Below are 19,305 nucleotides of genomic sequence, written 5' to 3'. Positions count from 1 at the left end.
TAAAAATTGCAAATAAGATGTTTAATTTCAGAAACTGAATCCATCATTTATAAATACACTAAAACATAATAAATGCAAAAATTAGGCAGACATACAGTACAGTATTTCAACAAAACTACATCTTTCCTAAAAGCTGTAGTTAATTTATTTTCCCAAAGAATTTTATCAATGCATTGGGGGGGATGGGAAGAGGAGGGGGAGAAATATTATTTTAAATTCTTTTAAAATGTGGACAGCAAATGTAAATGCTGGCTATTCTTACCTGCTGTCTGAGGATTATTAAAATTCTACAATATCCTACTTGGCTGATAGACACTATCAATTATGGTCAGTTCTACTATATAACATTCTATGTAGGACTCCTGTCTATGGGCTGTGCAAATTCTTCAGGTGCATGTGAAGTGCCTGTGCATGCAAGGACAATCCGATGCAAGTCCTGCGTGTTCTGAAGCACCTTTTCCAAAGTATTTGCACAACCTTAGAAAGCATATTCATTGAAAATCAAGTTCGTGTAACAGAAATAAGAGAAGAATGCCATATATAATTTTCAGTTACATGGGAACCCTTAACTACATTTTCCCAAGAAGTAATTAATGTTTTAATTCATTCAATTGTAAAAGACTTGGCATGATGCCCCTTTATATTTTTATCTTTCAATGCACTGCATTAAATAACAAACATTAATTGGAAAATTTTGGAAATAAACACCCAAAAACCTTATAAATACTCAAGCTCTAATTCAGTTACAGTGTAAAAAAAACCTGAATAAAGACCATGAATGGCAAATTTAGATTACTGTATAACTGGTTTCTTAATAACTCTTAAGTTTAGTCAAATACTAATTCAACTGCCCTCTTTAGTACATACATAGTTGAACATAAGAACATTAAGCCTGCAGTTAAAACCTGCTAAATAGGAAGATGGCTTCATTTCCACCTTTATATACAGCTTTTTCTGCAATTAAAGCAATGTTCAGCTAATATACAGTACCTGGTTTCTGTTTTTTTACATAATTGAATAAAAAGCTACATAATAGAACTCTTTACATCCATTTTGCCATTCTATTCAAAATGTTTTAAAATTTCATTTACAATATTCAATCAAAAGCTACATTTTTTAATAGTTGGGACAAAGACAAGGCTAATTCTAATAGGATTTTTTTTAAAAAAAGATGTATGTACACTATATCTGGCCTGAAGGACTACTGATAAGGCACATGTAGACACAGAGAAAACTGAAAAATATAACTAAGTTTCAAACAAGAGGCATTGATTAGCTGTCATACATGGCCCCTAAATGGAGCAATTAAGTTACAAATATAGTAATTATCCAGTGAATAACAAGTTTAGACTGGCAGCCTGTTCATTAATTTCAATACTGGAAGTATATCAAAGGAAGATTTACTTTCAAAAATATAAGTTTTTCAAAGTGTTCCATTGTTAGTCTTGATTGACTAAAGCTGATGCTTTCATTGGATGTATTGAATAATCTCTCTGATGGAACGATGCTTGGAGGACAACCTAGGAATCGAACAGCCAATTTTGACAATACTGGCCAAGATGATTTCTTAAAATTCCAGTAAGTGAGGGGATCACAGTTATGTTCAAGCACTTCTTCCTCCAGATATAAAAGCACCATTTCCTCTGGCAACTTAGTCTTTTCTTTTGTAAGTTTTGCTTTTTTCATGTCTTCCATTAGCGACCAAAGACTATTGTCCCCGTAAGAGATTTTAGATGATGAACCTATACCACAACCATTGGAAACTGGTTTATTGTCATCTGAGGTAGCGTTTAGTATTTCTAGCTCCCTGATTAAGTCCTGTTTATACTGTTCTGCTTCTTCTTCTGTGAATAAGGAGGTCTTATATCGAGGGTCTAAAAGTGTAGCAAAAATGTATCTTGGATCATGGAGTATGGAGGATAATCTACTCACCATAGCTTCTTTTAAGGACTTTAGCATAGTATCTATGCCCATTGTTTCCTCAAACAGTAGTTCAATTTTCCGGTTTAGAATATGAATCATTGGAATTACTTGGCTTAAGGTGGATATATGCGTACTCATCTCTCTACTTGCAACTTCAAATGGTTTGAGTGCATGACAGACAGATTGCATCACTTCCCACTGATCACAGCTTATTAATTCCCTGAAGCTACACTCTATAGACATTTCATCAATAGCTCTTTTCTGTTCAATTAGCCTTTCAAGCATATGAAATGATGTATTCCATTTTGATGGGACATCTTGGATTAGCTGATGCTGTGGCAAATGATACTCTTTCTGTAGCTCTGCCAATTTCTCTTTTGCTTTCGGCGAGCGATGAACACGTTCACATATCTTTCTGGCAATGCTAAGCAGGTTTTGAACCATCCTCTGGCTTTTAATAGCTTCATTCACTATGAGATTCACGGTGTGACAAAAGCATTGCACACTTGAATGTTCCCCTTCATTTAAAGTTTTTCCTATTGTCTGATTATCTGTAACAGTAATCCCAATCTGCAGCCCAATTGATGTTATCCAGGCTTCCCACCAATATTCTAGTTGCTTCTGAATGCTGATACCATTATAGTCACAATCAATCTGTGAAACATTTAATAAAGCCGAACAATGGTAATCTTCACACTGTGGTCGAACTCGTGACCCAAATGTTACCCAATGAGCTGTGAGAGTTAGATATTCCCGAGTTTGATTGCTCATCCATATTCCAGAGGTAAAATGGACTACACCACTTTCAGCTTCTTTAAGATGTGAAACAATTATTTCTTTCACACTATCATACATATCAGGAATCGCAGTATGAGAAAAATAAGATGGTGAAGGCAATGAATACTGAGGTTGCAAGTATTCAAGCAATCTATTAAAACCAATATTATCTACAAAAGAATATGGCTGAAGATCAAGTGCAATCATTTCAGCAACAAGACTTGTAATTTTTTTGGCAACAGGATGCGTGTCAGAAAACTTGTCAGTGGCTTCATCAAAAGATGAAGATCCCAAAAGATCTGTGCTCAGAGGTACATGATTATTTTTAGAAGAGGACAATACTGGCTCTGAGGCATCTGGTTTTAGGACATGATTATGAAACCGTTGTAAATGTCTTAAAAGGCAACTGGTTCCCAAATTGGTTGGCTTTTTCCCTCGACTTATTGTACGTCCACAGTGCATACATATTACCTTAGTTGAATCTGCAGAACAAATTGAAAAATGATTCCAGAGTTTTGAGGTCTTTTTGCTACTAACAGGAAATATGACTTGAGTTTCATTAGTAACCATTTTGGGCAAGTCAGTCAGTTTTGAAGCTGAACGTTCTGCAGAAGCCAAGGTAGCATAAGGAGAATTTGCTAAACTGGTATCTATAAAGCTCTTTTGGATTCCTATAACTTCAGGATGCCTCCTGTATAAGTGTCTTGTCAAATAACTTGTGCCCAAATCACCTTTTCTGCCATGGTTTAACATACAGCTACAGTGTCTACATATAACTTTTAGATTATCCCCTGGAGACAAAGAAAAATGATTCCATACTTCAGATTTCAGCTTTCGCATTATGCGTTTATTCTGATGAAAAACAGAGCTATGTTCCAATAACAATGGGCTTTTTTCAGGAGAAGAAACTAAAGTAGCTTCCCCTATATCTTCTGCTGATGAAAACAATGAGGAATCCTCCATCAGAGTATCTCCCAAAGGAAGATTGGAATTATTTTCTTCAGCTATTCTGTCTGGAGAAGAGCAAACAGATGTTGGTTCTTTAGCTAATTTTCCAGATGATACAGAACTTGGGTCTCCATCTGAAGCTAATAAAGGTGGTAATAAAGTTGGAGGAGCAGAGTACAGAGGGGGTATGCTTGAACCTCCTCCATTCTCCTGCAGAACAATAGAACGATGAGCTCTCCACATGTGCCGTATTAAGCAGCTGGTTCCAAGATCTTTTCCATTCTTTCCTCTGCTGAATTCATTCATACAGTGAATGCAAACAGCTTTTGAGTTATCTAGAGGAGATAAATAAAAATGTTTCCATACAGCAGATCGTCTCCTTGAGCCAGATGTAGTCTTAGGAACTTGAAGAGTTTTCTCTGCTACACTGTCCACCATTTCTTCACATTGACTGTTGGGCAGGTGTAGTGATAATCCAACACCAGCTTCTTCTTTATTGTTTTCAGTATGTGACAAATCTGAAGGTATTTCTTCAATAGAAACTACAGGAACAGAGTCCTCCATAATTTGATCTGGGGATGGAATCTTAGAACAAGTTCTTTTAATTAATTTTATAGGAGTTAGCACTTGAGTTAAATCTCCAGCCTCTGCAGGCTGAGGTGGCAATAGTAATGTAGGAGATGAAGAAAAGGAAGATATAGCTGGTATATTTCCATTTTCCTGAATGAGTACAGTTGGATGAGCTCTCCTCACATGCCTCATTAGACAACTTGTGCTTAAGTCTTTCTCATTTTTACCTCTGCTAAATTCTTTCATACAGTACATACATATTGCTTTGGTACTGTCTCTAGGAGATATAAAGAAGTGGTTCCAAGCAGGGGACTTTTTTCGAGAGCTTATGTTTCTGCTTGAAAGAAGACTCTGTGTTACAGCTTCCATTGCAACATCATAGAGAGTACTGCTATATTGGGAAAAAAGAGAACCATAATCATCCTCATTCTCTGCAGAGATGAATTTGTCTGAGCTGTTACGGGCAAAATTCTTTTCTCTGTCATCCTGTTCATCACTGCTGTCAATCTGTCTTAGATCTTCTTTTTCAGTTTTTATATCTATTGTTTCTAAAACACAATTACTATGGTCTTCTGGTTCCACTTTTAAATTGTTGATTTTATCCATCATCAAATTATCACTGATTTGTGGAGACTCCGCTATATTTGTATCCATGATTAAGCTCAGTTATTTCTGCTGTGTATTCATATCTTAATGAAGATTTGGAATTCAAATTAAATGTATTTTAAATCATGTAAAAAGATAAAAGTAAAACAAAACGTTGTGTTTTAGGCCCTGTTGTCTGACTCCCAGGATCTTTAGATTTCCAGATTCTATATCATTCTTTATAGAGCTGGCACTATGTCCTTTGTGTTGCAGGGTGGGAAGTCAAGAAGTAGTTGAGTATACATTCAGTTCTACTATCTGCTTCTATCATCTAGAAATAACAGAAAAAAAGCAAGTTAAATGTTGCATTTCAAAGTTTGATTTATTCCCTTAAATAAATAATAATCTGCTTACTTCTTTAGTTTAAGGGAAAACAAATAACATTTTGAGACAAAGTATAATTTTAAAAACTTGCACTGTAGTTATTTGCATCCAAATAGTTCAGATTTTTTCATGGGCAATGAATTTTGCTATTAGAATTCTATATTTATGAAAACATTCTTTTTTCCTTAATGTTTATCCTGTAAATTTTATTGAGGCCTGTGCTTATAGGACGATTTGGAAATTGCATTCAGAACAGGTTTCCATTAAAAGTACCATATCCGTTTATGTATTTGTACATTTAACCGTTAAATAGATGACAGATAGAAATATATGTTAGTTATGTAAAACACAAATCTCCCTGAATATTGAACATATATTCAACAAATATAATAATAACAATGTTTATCACTGGTCCAAACTATCATTAGCTGTTGTCTTTGTAGAAAGGAAAGAAAAAATAGTGGGACTATTGCAATGATTGTTTGACTGAGATTTTTTAAATTATTATTGTTTTCCTCTTCCCAATCCCCTTCAGTCAAACAAGAATATATGAAATTTTCTGGCAGGCCAGACCTAAACCTTTGTGCAAACGTGTCTTTAAACCACAATATAGACCAGGAACTGAGTACTCAGTTTACCTGACATGAAGCAAGCAGAGAGGTTGTATTTCAGTTCCTACCTTCATCAATTTAGCTCCTGCCATCAGTAATCCCCCCTGCCCAATCTGCATAGCAAGTTTGGATAAGGTAAATGCATTAATTGAAAAAAATGTATTTTTGTTTGTATCATTATAGTAATCTGAAGAATTGAATTCAATTCTTTTTTGAAATGCATTAGATTTATAGACAGAAAAGTGGGACATCATCATAATCATTGTCATCCCATTCGTGTGCATAATTTCATGATCTATTCCCCTCTTCTACTCCACTAGCTCTAGAACAGTGGTTCTCAACTTTTTAATGCCGCGACTCCAACCGGTCGTAAGTCAAGGACTACTCAACCGGTCGTAAGTCGAGGACTACTCAACTGGTGCAGCACCGTTTGCAGAATGGGACTTTTGGCGGGCTCAGCAGGGCAGAGACAGCCTGGACAATTCCTATTGGCTTTTGAAAGCCAATAGAATTAGACTCTATTCAAGAGAGTCTATTCTATTGGCTTTCAAAAGCCAATAGAATAAAAGGGAGTAGCACAGCTAAGGAAAAGGGGGGGGAAATGGCGGACTGCGTTGTTTGGTGACCCCCGTGAAATGTCGTTCGACCCCAAATGGGGTCCCGACCCACAGGTTGAGAACCACTGCTCTAGAATATTTCCTTGTCTGCTCATGCCACAGTCCAAGGCTTCCTATATTTTGCTAATGGTTTATTTATTATCTTTAGTTTCCAAAATGCTGACTTTGACACAATATGGAAGATAAAAAGTGAAAAAAGGTATGTTTTCTTCTCAACAAATAAGAAATTAAGGAACAAATAAAACTGCAAAATACAGCTAACTGAAATAAATTAGAGCAAAGGAATTTGCCTCTCATTATGACTTATAAATGTTTTATTCTACTCAGTTCAACAATGCTTGCCATATTATTTCACCTACCTCGTAGGTTTCATCTTTCTAATTAGGTCTCACATGAAGTAGGAGACAAAGTAACTTTCACACTTTACTGAAAGAAGAGATCAGCATTTTCTTCAATCCTGTACAAAAGACAAATAGTATTTATGTTAGTATGCTTTTCGTGTTTTTTTTATTATTAGTCTTTGTAGAAAACTTTTGATGGAAGCATCTCTCTCCTGACAATAATGATTTAACCATTTCAGATGTAAAGGTAACCATCTTTTTTAGGTGCTGGGGTAACAGACTCTTTTCTCACACTTTCTGGACCTTATGGTTATTTACCTATGAAAATATCAATTTGCAGTTTGATAATCCTGATTGTAAAAATATATACAATATATATAATCCTCCATATTTGGACAACAAAGAAATTGTGCTTTGTAAAATGCCACAATTAAAATCTCCATTCATGCATTCTATATAGGGGAAAAAACACACAACAAAATATTGTATTCTCATCACAAGTAATGATTTATTGTCATTCTAAAGATGGCCTACATTTTACTAATTAGTAATTTGAATTTAAAAACTGAATATTTATATTTGAGTAAAAAAAGAAGCTCGAGCAATAATAGTAGAATATTTAAGAAACTTTTAATAAAGGCTGACCTGATTTCTTATGATACTGGAACAATTAAAATTCTCTAAGCATTTTATTAAGCTACCAAAATGAAAAACAGCACTATTACAATACTTATTGATTCAAGACTATATTTGGATTTGGGCCAAGTTTAAAAGGATAGTTTTAATCAGTTTATCTATGCACCTGTATTTGATTTTGATCAAATAATATTTACATCATCCATTTTATTACATCATACATTTTATTTCTGAACTCAATATACAATGCCACATTTTTTCTTTTAATACTTTTATTATCCAAGGTATATTATCCTTCCTGCTGTGAATCAATTGTACATAGTGCTTTTAATTTATGGAATACCTTGCTGCAAAATAACCTGTAATATGCCAGGCAAAGAATTATTGCAGCTTATGTTTATTCTCAATTATAACTGCTTGGTTCATGTACCAAGATTTGCTTCTGACTTTGCTAATTTTCTTTTCTGAATATGTGTCTAATGATGTTAGCTAAAGGTAGTAATAATTATCTTAAGTTAAAAGATTTCTAATAGATGAAAATATTATTGGCAGAATACTTATATACCAAATTATTTATCCTAATCTAAACACTTATTTTCAGAAATTACAAACAAGATATTGCTACTTACTATCCTAGTCATATTTTTCATAAGAGAAAAATACAAGTTTTATACAACTATTTCACTTTAGATTTATATCCTATCTTTATGGCAAGAGCTTAAAATGATACAAATGTTTAAAAATGGCAAAAGTTTTGACAGGTTGACCTATGATATGTAAGTAAAAGCTTCAGATCTTTTGGTCATTTTTGTACTAGTAGGGAGGAAAACATCCAAGCTCAAAGCTGTGTTACAGCTTATTTTTATCAGAATCATTATAAGTTATGTCTTAGAGCAGAGGCTCCAAACCTTTTGGGCACCAGGGACTGGTTCCACGGAGAAAGGTTTTTCCATGGACCGGAGAGTGCATAGTTTTGTGTGCTGCCTCGATCCCATGGATGGGGCTTTGCTTGTTTGTGCGGCTCGGTTGCTGGCATGCTGCGGCCCGGTCCACGGACAGAGGGTTAGGGACCCCTAACTTAGAGCTAATATTATACATGGCTTTCACCACCACTTTATTTTAAGATAATTTATTTAAGATAATTAAGAAGTAAATACATGCATCAGCTTAATATATAATTTTAATATGCCAAATATTGTAGAGTACAAAAAGTTGTTATATTTTTGTAAAAATATAGAAAGGATAAAAGTTCATCTACAAATTAAACCCATTATGGTAGCTGTATTGACTATAGATGCAAAATAATTGTGTAAATTGAGAAATTATTTTCTTAGAACAGTTGTATTAGGTGTTTGTGAAGTTGGTTTAAAAAATACTGTTATGTATTAAAAAAAAGAGTTGCAGATCTATTTTCTGAATTAATAAATGTTTACCTTCTCAATGATTTCCCCCCCTTTTTAAAATAAGTCAATTTAGGCAATGTTTCTCTACACAGGCAGTCCTCAACTTACAACCACCATTGAACCCAAAACTTATGTTGCTAAGCGAGGTATTTGTTAAGTGAGTTTTGCCCCATTTTACAACCTTTTTTGCCACATTTGTTAAGGGAATCACCACAGTTGTTAAGTTAGTACCACAACTGAATCTGGCTTCCTCATTGACTTTGCTTGTCAGAAGTTTGCAAAAGGTGCATGATCCTGAGACACTGCAACCATCATAAATATGAATCAGTTACCAAGCCTCTGAATTCTGATCACATGACCATGGGAATGCTGCAATGGTCGTAAGTGCAAAAAATGGTCATAAGTCACTTTTTTCAGTGTCGTTGTAACTTTGAACAGTCACTAAATGAACTGTTGTATGTTGAGGAATACCTGCATTTATTGCAGAGCTACTACCTAATATTTGTCTAGAGAATGCAAGGATGCTTCTTTTAATTGAAGATCTAGAAACAACCGGAAGGTGCAAATGGTGAAACAAGAAAATAGAATGACAAAAATGGAATATAGTATAAACAATGAAGTGCAAAAATGAATACTTTCTATAAATTATATAGCTAAAAAGTGTAGCCTTTGCTACACATATACGTAACTTTTCCTGGACTGAAGTAGTTCACATTCTACAATATAAACACAATCATCCTGAGATTGTAATTGCATGTTTTTAGTTGCTTATATAGAATCCCTAAGATTCTCACAGCTGATCTTTTTTTTTGGTCATGAATTGAATGTATTAGTCATTATTAACTACAATCATTTTATGTTAGCTAATTAGAATAGCTATGTCTTAACGCTCTTGGATATACATTGCCATTTAGTCAAGATGGTGAAAGGTCAGATATTTTCAACATTTTTAAAGCTTTTTTTCCCGGAAAGGATTCTAATTTATGCCATTTATACTGAATAAAAAAGCTATGAAGAAAATATTGAAATGTAATTCTTTGTTTTTGTTAATTTCTAAATTTAATTCTAATTCAATTAAAATTATAGACAGCTGGGCTACAATCCTAGGTTAGATTGTCTATACAAAAGCTCTACTGAGCAAGACAATACATTTTTCTGAGCAAACATGACAAAAGACTTTATGTGGGGGGGGGGGTTTTTTTATATGTATTGTTTAATTTTTTTTTTTCTTTTGTATATGTTGTTTTTTGTTCTGTATTGTTCTTGTTTTTTTTTGTAAAATTTATAAAACTTTTAATAAAAAAAAAAAAAAAAAAAAAAGACTTTATGTATTTGTGACGAATCTATTTTACTAAAATTCAGGTTGTAATCAAGTGTATGTGGAGGTTTAATTGATTATAGTGCCTATGTCCAGGAACATATGGCTAGGATATATTAGTAGCAGTTACCTGCTTTTTTCAAGACTGAGATCATGGAGTGTGTAATTTTGTATATCCCTTGTTTGTCCAAGTCCAGTAACAAGTATCTTTTACTATCTTTGTCTAAATGTTTACCCATATTTCTGAAGTAGCAGTCTTTAGATTTCAACACACAGAAAAAAATTCACATTTCATTCATTCTAAATTTTAAACCCTGAAAAATAAAAATGTCTGTTTAACAATTATGTAAGATATTTATATTGAAAACTTAAGAAAAAATATGCTCCATAAATAAACTATTTTTTCCTGACAGATAATCTCAACCATTCTTTAAAATTCTTACAGATCTAGTCACATGTATGCTATTAGAATGATTCAAAAGGTATAGAAAAAAGGCTTGGAAGATTATTTCAATATATGATTACTGTGGTGATATTATTATATGCACATAGATGGAAAGATTAGGTAGTACCCACCATGGAGGAATAGTTGGTGAAATTGACAGAACTTGCTGAACAGCCAAACTGATTTCTTTGATTAGAGAAAGGTCATTTCATCAATAACTAGCAACTTCTTATGGATTTTTTGAAGAAAAAAAAGAAAACGGTTTTGTGAGTATGGCATCTTCAGGAATATTTTGTGGACTGCATCAAAGCATTGGGTCTTGTATCTTTAAATGATCTATCTCTATTTGCTCAGTTAGAACAATATAGTAATCCTCTTGATGATTTTATCTAACAACCTACCCTCATCAAAGCTCTCATCAAAGATTTTTCACTAACTTTACATGTGAGACATTCAAATTGAAAATGCCCTGGACTTAATTTGGAGATTTACTTTTGTATTTATAAAATCAGACTGGTTTCTAACACTCCAATCTCTGTCCTTCAAAGTGACTTCGTACATTAGTTCTCTACATGAGCACTTTCTTCCACCTGAAAAGAGACAACTTGAGGACTGCAGAAACATACACTGCTATGTAAACACTGGCTGGAAAGAGGTAAACCTGGGGTTGTTGTTGTTTTTTTTCATCTAATCAACAGAAATAAGGCCTGAAAGTCCTTCCTTCACATCTGGATTCTTAACCGGACTTTTAATCAGGGCCCCAGAAATCATCTTCATCTTTGGTCCAGGAAAGGGGAGCTGCCCTGCTTTTAAAAGACACACACAGGCACTCTTTGCCACGCGAAGGGTCCCCCTGAGTTGTTGACAAAGGACGAAGGGTGATGGAAGGAAAGGTGCGGTGTCGCTCCACCCAGCATGGCTCAACACCCTCGTTTCCCCAGCAGCCATATGGCCAGAGATAACTCTCTAGGGCGATGAAGTATGTCAAAATGAGAGCGAGGGAGCCAAGGGACAAAAAAGGAAGAAAAAAAAGGATGAAGCCTCGGTTGAAGGGAGGCAGGCAAAGGCAGGCACTGTTTGGAAGAAGGGGGCGGCCCTGCTCCAAACGGACGGTTGTTAAGCGCGGGCCTGCGTGGATCTCTGTGTGTGTGTGTGTGGGGGGGGAAGACAAAATGAAGCCGAAACAAAGCCGGGCATTAGTTCTGCACCATTAAAAAAAGTGCGGCGGCTCCGGGCCTTCCCGAAGGGACTTCCCCAAGCAGGGGGCGGGTAGGCAGGAGGAGATGGCAGGGAGATCTCGGTGACCGCGTCGTCCGGCTCACCTCTTGGAAGGGACCCACGGGACTCCCTCTCCAGGCTCCGTTCCTGCCCTCAAACAATAAGGCCGGCGCACGCGAGCGAGCAGCGCATCCGGGCCACGGACGGCGTTGGTTCCTGCGTCCGGCCGACTCACATTCCACGGCGACCCTCCCGGCTCCCGCCACGGGGGTGGGGTGACGAAAGAACTCCGTCCCCAGCGGAAGGATTTCAGCGGGCGGGGAGCGTCCCTGCCACGGCGGTGGCGGAAAGGGGGGGGGAGGAGCAGGAGACAGCACCGCGCGTCTTCCCTCACGGGCGGGTCTTTGCTTTCCTCACCTCTCCTTCCAGCGCCTCTCTCTCTACCTGCCGGCGCCGACGAGGTTAACAGGAAGGTTCGCGTATCCCGGTCCCATTCATTTTCCCACTTGCTTTGTCTCCCGCTACAGCGACACTGAACTCGACTCCCCCGGCTCGCACGCCCCGGCTCGTACTACGCATGTGCAGCGCTCGGGGCAGCAGAGCAGCAGCGGCAGCAATAGCAGCAAGGGAAGGCGGGGCCAGGGCATGGCACGCAAATCGGAACGGCGAGCCCAGACGGCGAAAGGCGTCGCGACCTCCGTTGGCCGGGTAAAGGCGTCACGCGCACGCGATCTTCCATCGGCGCAGCGGTGCGCGTCATGGAGATGTCGCATGCTGTCGTCATGGGTTGGAGGGGGGGCAGGCAAAAGTGAAGAAGAGCGCGACAAAATGGTTGCCGTTCAAGGAACGGGGGGAGAATAGGGACAAGAACTTGTGCTTCAGAGACTGAGGGTGTCAACCGAAGTTGCAAGCGATAGATCCCTTATTCAGAAACGGATGCGAGCCGAGAAAAAAAGAGATGCACAAATAATCTCCGATATGGAACGGACACCGTTTCTAAAACTGCTGGAAAACCTTACTCCTTGCGCGCGTCTCAACTGCTCTCTCTGGAGAATAACTTGCTACCTAGATTTCGGTTCCTGGGTATATCATTTTCATGCCATATCCTGCTTTCTTGGGTGGGTGGGTGGAGGTGAGGTTTCAGGGATGAGAGGCTGTACTAACCACTTAAAACATACATTTTGCCCCTTAGTATCATCAAGCTCTCGATGCAAAAGAAAAAACAAAAATCAGCCTAACTGGAATTAATGCAAGAGTTGCCTCGCGTTTTGTAGTTCCTTACTAATTGATAAAATTCATCCTAGTGCTGCAAATTAAGCCGATTTTTAATGCACAAGAGCATTTAAAAGACTTATTTAATAGGGTTAATAAATACCTAACGGTATATCGGAATTTGCTTCCAAACTGTCCAAATTTACGTTTTAATTGTAATAGGAAAATCTGAAGTTTCAGCATGGCCAGTGTACTTATAAACACTTTTAATTTTTTTTTCTAAATGGCTGATAGAAAAGGCAAGAAACTTAAGTTTTTCAGTTGTTAATTTTTTTTTTAAAAAAGCTAATTTGATATTTGTATTTCAACCCTAATCCCATGCACAAAGTTTCAAAAGCTCCTTATTCATACAAATGTCAATTCTGTCAGACCAAAAAACCTTAATTTCTTTTCCAGTCAATGTATTGTTTATAAATCAAATTTGTAAATTATGTAAAGATACTGCCCTAACAATGTAAACTGGATGTGGAAGAAAATGGATAGAGGGCAATAGGTGTGGAAAACTGCAAATGCAAACAAAAACTTCATTTCTAATTCTGTCTACTATTAAATGTCTCCTGAGCCCCTACAATATTTAACACATATTTCTTTTTACTGGCATTCATTTTCTAGCATGAAGTAGGGATGTATATTTTATCCTGTTAGGCTTTTCCATTTCCAGAGATGTTGACTAGATTACAGTTAGAATATTAATGCAATACAAATAATTCATTGGGCTTTATAAAATGTGTTTAAACCAGCAGTTATGTACTATAACTATGAGAAAATACCATTGAGTTAATATTAAATTTATCTTTCTATATATAATTGTTCCTTCTTAGTCTGAATATGTTTCGTGTTTTACCTTATGACCACTACTTTGGGTGCAGAGATGTAATACACATTTTTATCTTTAGGTATTTTTTCATTTCACAACTATGTATTTTTCATGAAGAGACATGTATGTTGACTAAATACACAGAATTCCATTATACTGGATTGAACCATGTAATTATCAGATTACTGCTTGGTTCACTCCCAGACATTTGTCTCTTCAGCATTTGAAGGACTCTGTATTAAGAGTATGCCTAATACTCTTATGACCCATTAAAAAGAATATGTAAAAACTTTTGTTCACTTACTTGTTTGACCAGTTGTATTCCTTTGGACTTAAACCAAGATAAAACATCAATATTTATTTTTGTGAGACAGATCTCTGCAGAATTAATGTAATTTTGCATTTCATACATTTTAAAATACTAGGAACAAGTGTGTTGTTAGTTGCAAAGTTATGACCAACCCATCGTGACCCCATGGACAACATTCCTCCAGGCCTTCCTGTCCTCTACCATCTTCTGGAGTCCATTTAAGCTTACGCCTACTGCTTCAGTGACTCCATCCAGCCACCTCATTCTCTGCCGTCCCATTTTTCTATTGCCCTCAGTCTTTCCCAGCATTAGGCTCTTTTCCAGTGAGTCCTTCCTTCTCATTAGGTGGCCAAAGTACTTGAGTTTCAACTTCAGGATCTGGCCTTCTAAAGAGCAGTCAGGGTTGATCTCATCTAGGATTGACCGGTTTGATCACCTTGCAGTCCAGGAACATGTAGATATTGTTTAATTAGTGTTTGAAAAATCAGGTGTAATTGTTCAAAGTATACTTAATGAGTTTTGTTGAAATCATGAAGATAAACCTGACCAGGAAAAACTGGATGATTCATAGATTTATATATTTCACCCTTTATGGCAATTTTGTCTACTTGCTCAAAGCCTGTCATCTAAAAATGAATGAATACATTCAACTACCTCTGCTCTGTAGTTAAGCTGCAACCTATTTTGTCACATAGTCTTTCTTTTTATGGTAAGCCTTTTTGTTGGTGGTAGGAAAGGTAACTATTGAACTTTTAAAAATGTAAATAATCCTATAAATTAGAAAGTATGGTTCTCTTTTCATCTTCAGTGATCTTTGCTGTGTAAAGATGCACTACATCCACAATCACTTCAAAATCAAAAGCATTATTTAAAAGATACAATAATGCGAACTGAAAATTAACACTTAATTCTGAAATGCCCCAAATTTACAAAGTGAGAAAGAAAAAGAAAGTCTGGAAACAATTACAGAATCAACAAAGTGGTGTGAATGAATTTTGATAATATTTAGAAAATTTATTATAATATTAGATTTTCTTTGGTGAAATGTATTTCATTGTGTGCTATTACTTTCTGGGATATCTAAGCAGCTTTGGACACTTTTCAAAAGAACATTTAGAAATGTATTTCAATTAATATTGATTAAATTTATTTATTTATTTTATTTATTAAAATTTATAAACTGCCCCACTCCCGCAGGACTCCGGGTGGCTAACAATAAAAACACAATATAACTTAACAAGACAAATAATACAGTAACATTCATCCAGGGGTCAGATTTTATAAACCCCAGGCCTGCCGGAAAAGCCAGGTCTTAAGCAGCTTGCGGAAAACCAACAGGGTGGGAGCGGTTCCAAGACGTGGGCGCCATCACAGAGAAAGCCCTCCCCCGCGGCCCCGCCAAATGGCACTGCTTGGCCGACGGGACCTGAAGGAGGCCCAGCCTATGGGATCTAACCGGACGAAGGGAACTATAAGGTAGTAGGCGGTCTCGCAAATAGCCTGGCCCTGAGCCATATAGAGCTTTAAAGGTAATAACCAACACCTTGAATTGGACCCAGAGACCAATAGGCAACCAGTGCAGCTCGCGGAGGATAGGTGTAACATGGGTGTACTGAGGAACACCCGCTATCACTCGTGCAGCTGCATTCTGGACCAACTGTAGTCTCCAAATACTTTTCAAGGGTAGCTCCATGTAGAGCGTGTTGCAGTAGTCCAGGTGTGAGGTGACAAGGGCATGAGTGACTGTAACAACATGGATTTGTATTTAAATATATTTCCTAATACATGGAAACCTGATAACTGTAGTTATTGAAATGTAAACTTTAGCGTTAAGTAAAGGGGTTATTTTACTTAGTACAGTTTCTATACAGCTCTAATTAGGTATTTTCAATTTCAGTAAAAGTGCATAATATTTTCTTAATTTTTAATATATTTTCTCTAATGAATATTCTGTTTTTTAGAATGTCATTTTATGGAGGGTAATATTGTATTTTTTTTGTTCTCAAATAATTTGCATATTTTAAAACCTGCAGATATGCAGATCTATTATTTGAACAATTGATCACAGTAGGAACATTTTGCAAAAATTTCAGGAAGGCTGTAAATGTGTATTGTGATCACAATCTAGCTCAAAGAGTCCTTGTTAAAATTTGTTTTATTATGTTGCTAGATTTTAATTCATCCTGATAAATTTTACATTTTTTGTGTAGTTCTCACCTATATCCAGTGATTTGCTTTTTTTGATAGAATGACATCCATGCAAAAAAGGAATTCTTCATCTTGAACATCTAAGTTGGGTAGGTAGAAACTGAAGAAATAAGAAGAATAAAAAGTGAAGGGCCATTTAATTTAACATTTATCTTAAACTGTAATTACAATAAAAATAAAGACTCCAAACAAAAAATTTATATTGTAACATGAAGATAGTATTCACTAATACTAGACAACACATGCTTCATTGGGTCATGGATTTTGGACACATTCTGTAAGCCCATTTTAGGTATCCTGGTTCAAAAGTTGTTGGCTTCTAGCACTTCTCCACCTAAAGGTCATGATGAGAGTTTTAGTAGTATATAGATAGTTGTTTTCCAGCTTCAGACATTTTCCTTGTCATTTTTAAAAGATTTTTGGGGTGAAGTTTGATTGAGTGATCAATTTTGCCAAAATAGATTTGAATCATTTGTTCAATGCAAACTTTCTTTTTGACTAGCTGAAAGAAGCACCCGATTATACAACTAAAATCGCTGCCTTATTTTGATCAGTACAATATTCTAAAGTGACTTCAAATGGTTTTTTTAAGAAAATTAGGCATATATGTACATGTATACATATACATACATACATACCTAAATACATGTATAATTATTACATAATATACATAATAATAATAGACAGGATTTTGTAAAAAAAATGAAAATGAAGATAGTCACGTATTTATGTTTTAATTTCACACTGGCTTATCCTTATAAACAGTGGTGGGATTCAGCCAGTTTGCACCATTTTGGCAGAACCGGTAACTAACTTTTTGTTTCCCATTTCCAGGATGGACTTCAGGAAGTGGCATCCATATAGAGAACTGGTTGTTCATATATTTGAATCCCACCACTGCTTACAGTATAACATCTCTTCATATTATCTGCATAAAGTTGCATGGAATAGTTTGACTCTTGGTCATATCGTATGTTTCAATTTACCTCTAAGCAGAAACAGAGAAGATTTGCATGATAGAAAGTTAAATAAAACATCTTTCTGCAGGTCAGAATATGTACCATTTATATGTCATTGTTTATCGATTCAAAATAAACTTATCAAATATTGCAGTTTTTCTAAGACTACCACCTGTTACAGGCACTTTCTGCAATAGCCTCAAAGCAAATTAATTATGTAATGGGGAGAATTAGCTTTAAAAAACTAATTCATTTAATTGCTGTTTCATTTAAATAATTTAATTATATCACAGGAAACTACTGTACTAAAAGATTGTATAACATAATATACAAACGAACAACCAGTCTCCAACAACACACATCTATTCATCTGTGTGGATGATATAACAGTGATTTCATGAGGATCAACTTTTGATGAGGTAGCAGGGTAACCTATGATAGATTTCTTATACTAATTATCCTAATTCTTATTGAAGAATTAGGACAATATTACACCATCAACAATTTAAAGCCCAACCCAAACAAGATCCAAGTACTGTGTTTCCCTGAAAATAAGACCTATGTCTTATTGATTTTTACCCATGCACCCAATATAAGCTGTACCCCCAAAATAAGCCCTAGTTTTGGGGTGAGGTTTATGCGTAAAAATCAAGCTAGAGTAGGGGGTGGGTGGAGCTGCCCCATGCATCCCACGCACACTTACCTTAGGACCACTGCATACAGGCCTCCCATATCCTGACACCTGTCATGCTGCTGTTTGAGTTCTGCAGCTGCACACCATGTACCGCATCGATCGCAGCAGGAGGCCATGAGGCTCATCATGCTGATCGCACCGCTGCGGCTGCTTGCAACTGGAGGCCACAAGGTTCGTTGCGCCGCTGCTGCTACTGTTTGCAGGAGGCCATGTGGTACATTGGCAGGCTGCAAGGCTCGTCGCACCAATTGTGCCAGCTCGCAATTGGCACAATGTGCTAAGTGGCATGCAACCGCAAGCAGCCACAGAACTCAGGCAGCAGTGCGACAGGTGTCGGGGTGTGGGAGGCCTGGCTGTGGCAGTCCTAAGGTAAACAGATAAGACATTCCCCCCAAACTAAGACCTGGTGCCTCTTTTGGAGGCAAAAAATATATAAGATCAGGTCTTATTTTGGGGGGGGATGTCTTATCTGTTTACCTCTGAAACTGAGATGCAAGGGGACTGACTACAGCACTATCAAACACCAAAGTATCTCGGCATGACACTGTCTTTTAAACAGCATTGCTGAACACCAAGGCTAAAGTCAGCTCAAGGAACAATATCAGGAAATTGATAAAACTACACATGGGAACTCAACCATCTACACCAGACATGTCAAACACAAGGCCCGAGGTCGGATGCGGCCCGTGAAGTGGTTTCATGTGGCCCACGAAGCCATCCTGGAAACAGTGAGGGAACTGCCCCCGCTGCCTTGGCCCTGGCCCAGGCCGGCCGGGAGCCAATGTATAATTTTGTGGTGGCCATCTATGCTGAAACGCATTCAGTCTTAGCTCCACAAGGCCATCTAGAAACAGCGAGGAACCAGACCCTGGGTGCATGGTGGGGAGGTGTCACCCTTTGTGACAGCGGTTCTCAACCTATGGGTCGCGACCCCATTTGGGGTCGATCGACCATTTTTCGGGGGTCGCCAAAGGCGGCGATCCGCCATTTTCTCCCCTTAGGGGGCGCAGCCGCGCATGCGCGCCGCGCATGGGGGCATGCATGCACACCACGCATGGCCCCGCGCATGCACTCCACACATGGGGTGCCGTGCATGCACGCTGCATATGGGGGGCGCCCCCATGCGTGCACCGCCGCGCATGCGCATAACGTTTGTGTGACGGGGGTCGCCATCACACAAACGTTGAGAACCACTGCTTTGTGAGGAATGAAGAAATGGACCATGCCTTGGCGCTTGCCCCGGTCCCACCCCCTTCTGCCAGAGACCCT

At 37.4% G+C, this 19,305-nt stretch overlaps 1 protein-coding gene and 1 long non-coding RNA gene across 7 annotated transcripts; one reads left to right on the top strand and one right to left on the bottom strand.

Moving 5' to 3' along the window:
- ZBED4 (zinc finger BED-type containing 4) lies at window positions 1–12,464 on the bottom strand. Of its 6 annotated transcripts, none has more exons than XM_039343427.1 (4): window positions 12,194–12,464; window positions 10,690–10,786; window positions 6,775–6,872; window positions 1–5,134 (listed from the first exon to the last, which is right to left on the bottom strand). In XM_039343427.1, exon 4 carries the CDS (start codon window positions 4,870–4,872, stop codon window positions 1,372–1,374), a length of 3,501 nt encoding a protein of 1,166 aa, XP_039199361.1. In that variant the 5' UTR covers window positions 4,873–5,134; window positions 6,775–6,872; window positions 10,690–10,786; window positions 12,194–12,464; the 3' UTR covers window positions 1–1,371. The 6 variants fall into 6 exon arrangements, with proteins under 6 accessions (XP_039199361.1, XP_039199362.1, XP_039199360.1 ...); XM_039343428.1 differs by having other exon boundaries at window positions 10,690–10,783; XM_039343426.1 differs by lacking the exon at window positions 12,194–12,464 and adding an exon at window positions 11,881–12,185.
- Window positions 12,362–17,381, top strand: LOC120308017. The gene is made up of 3 exons (XR_005556721.1): window positions 12,362–12,484; window positions 16,423–16,472; window positions 17,218–17,381. It is a non-coding gene; the product is annotated as an uncharacterized LOC120308017 (long non-coding RNA).
- The last annotated feature ends 1,924 nt before the right edge of the window (window positions 17,382–19,305 follow it).

The sequence above is a fragment of the Crotalus tigris genome, unplaced genomic scaffold (assembly GCF_016545835.1).
Source record: "Crotalus tigris isolate CLP2741 ecotype Arizona unplaced genomic scaffold, ASM1654583v1 scf7180000017850.1813134, whole genome shotgun sequence".
Classification (NCBI taxonomy): Eukaryota; Metazoa; Chordata; class Lepidosauria; order Squamata; family Viperidae; genus Crotalus; species Crotalus tigris.
Note: the sequence above shows the minus strand (reverse complement) of the source record. Positions and strands in the feature narration are given on the sequence as shown.